This window comes from Dipodomys ordii, unplaced genomic scaffold (genome assembly GCF_000151885.1).
Source record: "Dipodomys ordii isolate 6190 unplaced genomic scaffold, Dord_2.0 Scaffold14, whole genome shotgun sequence".
NCBI classification, from domain to species: Eukaryota; Metazoa; Chordata; class Mammalia; order Rodentia; family Heteromyidae; genus Dipodomys; species Dipodomys ordii.
Window position 1 is genome coordinate 15,730,144 of NW_012267230.1, and position 6,259 is coordinate 15,736,402.

At 69.2% G+C, this 6,259-nt stretch overlaps 2 protein-coding genes across 2 annotated transcripts in view; one reads left to right on the forward strand and one right to left on the reverse strand.

Moving 5' to 3' along the window:
• Positions 1 to 2: 2 nt before the first annotated feature.
• Positions 3 to 2,241, forward strand: Tsr3 (TSR3, 20S rRNA accumulation, homolog (S. cerevisiae); the record flags this gene model as incomplete). Its single annotated transcript, XM_013011269.1, has 5 exons — positions 3 to 52; positions 388 to 581; positions 1,105 to 1,281; positions 1,367 to 1,430; positions 1,647 to 2,241. Coding segments are annotated over 5 exons (702 nt in total), but the record flags the coding sequence as incomplete, so codon positions are not given.
• Baiap3 (BAI1-associated protein 3) overlaps positions 2,241 to 6,259 on the reverse strand; it is an 18,313-nt gene continuing 14,294 nt past the window's right edge. The window contains exons 14-27 of the mRNA XM_013011270.1: positions 6,051 to 6,181; positions 5,814 to 5,937; positions 5,418 to 5,561; positions 5,245 to 5,337; positions 4,967 to 5,158; positions 4,809 to 4,877; positions 4,641 to 4,720; positions 4,301 to 4,409; positions 4,033 to 4,104; positions 3,853 to 3,933; positions 3,653 to 3,773; positions 3,322 to 3,445; positions 2,975 to 3,180; positions 2,241 to 2,710 (exon numbers count right to left, since the gene is read on the reverse strand). Coding sequence (XP_012866724.1) covers positions 2,607 to 2,710; positions 2,975 to 3,180; positions 3,322 to 3,445; positions 3,653 to 3,773; positions 3,853 to 3,933; positions 4,033 to 4,104; positions 4,301 to 4,409; positions 4,641 to 4,720; positions 4,809 to 4,877; positions 4,967 to 5,158; positions 5,245 to 5,337; positions 5,418 to 5,561; positions 5,814 to 5,937; positions 6,051 to 6,181 — 1,650 coding nt within the window. The 3' untranslated portion in view covers positions 2,241 to 2,606. The remainder of the gene's footprint in view (positions 2,711 to 2,974; positions 3,181 to 3,321; positions 3,446 to 3,652; positions 3,774 to 3,852; positions 3,934 to 4,032; positions 4,105 to 4,300; positions 4,410 to 4,640; positions 4,721 to 4,808; positions 4,878 to 4,966; positions 5,159 to 5,244; positions 5,338 to 5,417; positions 5,562 to 5,813; positions 5,938 to 6,050; positions 6,182 to 6,259) is intronic.

Consider the following 6,259-nt stretch of genomic DNA (forward strand, 5'->3'; position numbering starts at 1 on the left):
GTGGCCTGGTGCTCAGCCCCGCGGGCGCGCAGTGCGTGTCCCCGGCAGACAGGTAGGCGCAGCCGGCCCCCGGGTCCCTGTGTCCCCGCCCGCCGGATCCGTGTCCCCGCCCCCCTGGGATCCCTGTGCCCCGCGGGTCCCTGTGTCCCCGCCCCCCAGGACCCGGGTCCCCCCCCCCCAGACTTCCCCGCAGGCCCGATGGGCAAGCCTGGCCTAGGAGGAAGGAAGCATTGCCTTCAAGGCAGGCCGCCGCGGCCTCGGGCGCCCCACGGGCCCTTCGCTGGGGTGTGAGGGCTGGGGAATGGCTGGCTTAGAACCCAGTCAGGCCAGGCATCCAGGCACCCCACCCTCAGGGCACCCCAGGGCCCACCGCACACTGTCCCGCAGGCAGCTGGTGGCCCGGTCCGGGATCGCTGTTATAGACTGCTCGTGGGCCAGACTGGACGAGACACCCTTGGAGAAGATGCGGGGCGGCCACACGCGGCTGCTGCCCTACCTGGTGGCTGCCAACCCCGTCAACTACGGCCGGCCCTGCAGGCTTTCCTGCGTCGAGGCTTTTGCTGCCACCTTCTGTATTGTGGGTGAGTCCTGGGGGGCCTGGCCTGGTGGTCTCGCTGTGCCCCCACCCCTGGCTTTTCCACGCAACCCCCAGAGGGGTATGAAGTATTTCAGGGGAGCTACCGGGCAGGATGGTTTCAATTCCCAGCCCCCACGTCTCGGTTTATAGAAGAAAGGTGGAGCAGCTTTTTCACTCAAGGCGAGCACGCTACCACTGTGAGCCACAGCGCCACGTCCAGTTTTCTGGTGGTTACTTGGGGATAAGAGTCTCACAGGCTTTCCCGCCCAGGCTGGCTTTGAACTGTGATCCTCAGATCTCAGCCTCCCAAGTAGCTGGGATGACAGGCGTGAGCCACTGGCACCCGGCTGTCCTCAGGCAGTTTTTGGAGGCCCACATGGAGACTCAGAAGTTGGAATAAGAGAGGAACCCCCGGGGGAGGGGAAGCTACAGGGGTGGGAACTGCTCGGAGGCCGCACCGGCCAGCAGGGCGGTCAGGGTACTCCCTCCAGAGAGACCACTGACACCCCTGGCCTCTGCACCGTCAGGCTTTCCAGATCTTGGTGTCATTTTGCTGCAGAAGTTTAAGTGGGGCAAGGGCTTCTTGGACCTGAACCGCCACCTCCTGGATAAGTACGCTGCCTGCAGTGGTCCGGAGGAGGTCGTACAGGCAGAACAGGCGTTACTGGCAAGCGAGAAGGACAGGCCCCCGGAGGAGGAAATCGGTGAGGGCTGCGGTATGGGCGGGAGCTTCTGAGGCACGCACTTGTCTGTCCTGGCTCTCTTGGTCACCGTCCTCTCTCCATTCAGATCCCTTTGATGTGGATTCAGGTCGAGAGTTTGCAAACCCCAACAGACCTGTGGCCAGCACCCGGTAGGTCCTGGGGACTTTGGGGTTTGTGATAGCACAGCACCAGCATGACTCAGGCCTCTGGCGGCGGGGGGGGGGGGTGAAGGGGGTGGAGGTCTCCTAAGACAACTGGGCGGGACTCGCAGTGCAGGAGGCAAGGTTCTGAGGTCAGTGCCATGGGGAGGGCCGTGGACGGGGCAGGGAGGACGCCACAAGGGACATGCATGCACTCCCTTCCAGACTGCCTCTGGAAACAAGTGACAGTGACGAGTCTGAGGATCAGGGGCCTGGCTCTGAGGACGGAGGCGGCGGCAGCAGCAGCTGCTCGGAGGAGGAGGAGGAGGAGGAAGCGGCGGAGCAGGAAGAGGGGGAGGAAGAGGAGGCAGCGGCGGCGGCTCCTGGGGCCAGAGCCCCAGCCCCAGCTTGGAAAGGAATTAAGAAACGGCAAAGAGACTGAAGGTTGCAGACACGACATTGTTGAGAGAACTGTGGAGGTCCAGCGACGGCAGTGGGACGTGGGGTGGACAGGCCTGGCAGCACCAGCCCGCTGCAGCCGCCCGCAGGGCTGGGCCCCACCTTGGGCTCTCCGCAAGCCGCAGGCCTTGGAAGGGCCTCCGGCGCAAGTCTGGGCACGGAGGGTCGGGAGTGCGCTGCCTGCTGGGGTGCGCAGCGGGGGCCGGGCTGTGCTTGCATGCACGTGTGCGGAGGGCAGCCGAGGGACACCGAGCTCCTTGTCCTGCTCGCCAGCCTCTGGGACCCCGGGAGACCTCCCGAAGCTTGGGGCCAGACGGGGCCCCGGATGAGCACGCGCAGCCTGCCGCCTCCTGTGAGCTGCGCTCCGCACTCACACCTCCGCTTCTTTCCTTAAAAGTTGGGTCACCCAAACCTGAGCCCTGGCTTCCTGTCTCACCTGGGGGATCGGGTGGAACCTCCTCAGAGCTGTTCTCTACCCCGTGCCGCTTGCCTGGGCACGAGCGCTGCCACTCCAGGGTGTGCCGCCTCCCTGGCCTCCCTGGTGTCCTTGCGCCTTGCACCCGTGGCCACCAGAGCGTCTGCGGATGCCGCCGGAGCGCGCGTCCGCCGGATGAGCTGCCCACACTTGGAGCGGTGCGCGAGGGGGTCACAGCACGTCACAGCCGACAGAGTCACAGGGCACAGCCACGCCAGCATGCAATGGGGGCACCGAGGGACGCGGGGGGCTCAGGGGTCAGCCTCCATGCACTTCTCCAGCTCCTTGAGTTTCTTGACAAACTCCTGCGCCTCCTTGTTGTTCCGGCCTTCCAGCATGCGCAGCGCAGACCTCACTGGGGAGATGGGGGGGTGGGGGGGGCTGAGGCGGGGCCAGGTCCACGGCCTTCACACACACACACCCTGGCCTCACGGCGGGCAGGGCCCCCATGCTGGCTCACCCACACCCTGGCGCGCACACACACACACACACACACACACACACACACACCCTGGCCTCACAGCGGGCAGGGCCCCCATGCTGGCTCACCCACACCCTGGCACACACACACACACACACCCTGGCCTCATGGCGGGCAGGGCCCCCCATGCTGGCTCACCCTGGGCCCGGGGCCGGCGCAGGTGCAGGGTGACGGGCTGGCCGGCCCTCGCGCCACCTCTGGCCTGAGGCCTCAGGACCCCGCTGACCCCGCTCAGGCTCAGGGCCGCCTCCCCAGCGAAGTCGTTGGTGGACAGCCAGTCGTGGTCCATGACAGTGAACACCACGCAGGCCCCACTGCGCCGGCAGGCCTCCACGGGCACGGAGCTGCGGGCGGGCTGGCGGCCGGTCAGGGGTGTGCCACAGCCGCGCGGGCGTGGGCACGGAGCTGCAGGCCGGCGGCCGGTCAGGGGTGTGCCATTTCCACGCAGGCACGGGCGCGGGTGCAGTTGTGGGGCCGGCACTCACAAGTGGAAGAGCTCATCGTAGACCGGGTGCAGCGTCCTTGTCTTCACCTGTGTCCTCTGGCTGCGGACCAGCGGGAAGAGGTGTGGCGGGCCCAGCTCCACAATCACAAAGGGGTCGCTCAGGCCTGCGGGGTACAGCCGTGAGCCGGCCGTCCCCTTCCACCCCCCCAGGCCTGCGGGGTACGGCCGTGAGCCCGCCGTCCCCCTCCACCCCCCCAGGCATGCGGGGTACAGCCCTGAGCCCGCCGTCTGCCCCCTGCCCCCCCAGGCCTGTGGGGGGTACAGCGTGAGCCCGCCGTCCGCCCCCCCCCGCCGGCACTGCCAGGCCTCACCATTGGTGTCCAGGGGGAGCAGGTCCGCCGCGTGCAGCACCTCCACTGCCAGCCGCTGCTCGGCCACCTCGTAATGGCAGCGGACACTCAGGCGGCCGAACCGGTTCTGCTCCAGAGCCCGCTGAGAAAGAGGCCGTGAGCAGAGACGTTGGGGCCTCCCCCTCCCCCCCCCTCCCGCGGCTCCCGCCGCCGCCGCTCACCTGCTTGAGCTTGTCCAGGTAGAACTGCTCGATGCACTCGCGGGTGGAGCACCTGTGGAGCCGCAGCTCCTCCTCCAGCCTCTGCAGGGAGCCGGGGGTGGGTGACGGGGGAGGGGGGCGCGCACCTGCGCCGCCCCCATGCAGCCGGCCGAGGCCAGGCAGAGCTGGCGGGGCCCTTACCTTGTAGCTTCCATCCCTCAGGCTCTCCAGGGGCAGGCCCTGGCCCTCTGCGTGGAAGAAACTGACCAGGGCCTGCGGCGGGGAGAGGAGAGGGACATAGGGACGTCAGAGGGCCTGGCTGGCCGGGGCACGGAGACCCCAGCAATACTCGGTCTCAAGAACCAGAGCAAAGCCACTTCTCATACCCGGACACCCCAGGCGGCCCGGGAGGAAGCTGGCACCTGAGACCAGGCAGCCCGGGCGGGGGTGCAGGGGCTCCTGGCCTCACCTCCAGTGTGAAGTGGAAGCGCCCATAGAAGTCGGTGGAGACGTCACTGTTGGCACCCAGGGCCTGCAGGACCGCCTGCAGGAGCAGCTCCCACAGCGCCTCCAGCACCCTGCGGGACGCAGCCCGTGAGCGCCGGCCCCGCCGGGCGCCTGCCAGCCCGTGAGCGCCGGCCCCGCCGGGCGCCTGCCAGCCCGTGAGCGCCGGCCCCGGTAAGCACCAGCCCCAGTGAGCGCCGGCCCCTGTGAGCGCCAGCCCCAGTGAGCGCCAGCCCCTGTGAGCGCCAGCCCCTGTGAGCGCCAGCCCCGCCGGGCGCCTGCCCGCCCTGCCAGCGGCTCCGTACCGGGTCAGGTTCTCTTTCACCAGCGAGGCGCTCAGCCGGGCCAGCTTCTCGTCCAGGTACTTCATGAGAGGAGCCACGGCCTGCGGGCAGAGCATGAGGGCAGCTGAGCCCGCCCCGCCGTGGCCCGGCCCGCCCCTCTCCTGGGCGCGTCCCCAGCCCAGGGCTCACCTCGTCATTCTGAATGGAGTCGGGGGACAGGCTGATGTGCTGAACGTACTTCCGGATGTCCGCCACCATCTGAGGGGGGACACGCTCGGCTCAGGGGCGTGGGCCACCAGGACCGGCCGGTGCCCGGGTCCAGCACGCCCCAGCCCCCGGCCGCCCACCTTGGAGGTCAGGTGTGCCGTCACGGTGCGGGCCTCCCGCTGCAGGTCCTCGTCCAGAGCCTGCGTGCAGCCGAGCAGGGCCCGGGGCAGCGCCCCCGCCACCCCCGAGGCTCCTTCCGGCCACGCCAGGCCCCGCAGAGCCTGCCCCGAAGCCCTGCGCACCACCTCCACGTTGTTGAGCACCACACAGAGCTGCGGAGGGGCAGCCAGGCAGCTGGTGGGCCGTGCGCGTGCTGCCTGCCAGCCCGCCCTGCCACCTCCCCGGGGCCCCCGCTCACCGGCTGGCTCACCACCTCGCCCGCTGCCGCCGGCTGACTGTCCACCTTCTTCCGTAGCAGCTCGGTGTAGAAGAGCGTGGTCTCACACATGTCCTGGGGGAGTGGGGGGGTGAGCCCTCTTCTTCGTCTGCTGTCCCCTGGGCCTGCTCCCCTCCCCACCCCTGCCCATGTACCTGGCTGAGTTGAGTGCCCAGCGCCTGGGCCTGGGCCGGGTCAGGCCAGGCCAGGCGGACCCACAGCTCCTGAATGTGGCCGAGGCAGAGGCTGGCGGTGGTCGCAGAGCTGCTGTGCTTGGAGGCTGAGTCCACCGGTTCCAGCTGGGCAGGGCAGAGGTGGGGCCATGCGGGAGCTGGACCGGAGGGCCTGGGGACACGTCCACTCGGCAGGGACGCGCCCACCCCGTGTGCCCACTCACCGAGTCCTCAGCCACCACGCAGGCCTGTTCACCGAGTGCACACCCATCATGCATGCTTACGGCTCACGCAAGAATCCATAGCGTGCACACCTATCATACACGCTCATGCAAGAGTCCACGGCACGCACCGAGGCCACGGCACGCGCCTGCTCACCGAGTCCGTGTCCACGGCCCCCTGGAGCCGCCACTTGGCCTGATCCCGCAGCACCTGGAGCCACAGCTTCACCGCCGGCAGGAAGGGCGTGTGGAGGCCGCCCAGGGCCAGGGAGCGGCTGTCCCTGCAGGGGGCGCCGTCAGGGCTCTGCTGGGCCACAAGGGGACCCGGGAGCACAGAGCCCCCTCCACGGGGGCTGCGGCCCCGACCCCGCCTGGGGGAGGCTGGGACACCCACCGGCCAGGGACGCAGCTCCAGAAGCGCTGGGTGTCTGCCAGCGTCAGGTAGAGCTCAAAGAGCCCCGCAGCCACCTCCAGACTCATCTTGGGGTTCAGCTCCTCTGTCAGCACCCACGCCTCCTCAGCCACCTGCCCCGGAGCGGCGGGGTCAGACCATCCACGCGACACAGGGCCCCCCGCCCCCCAGCCGGGGGCTGCGCAGCCCCC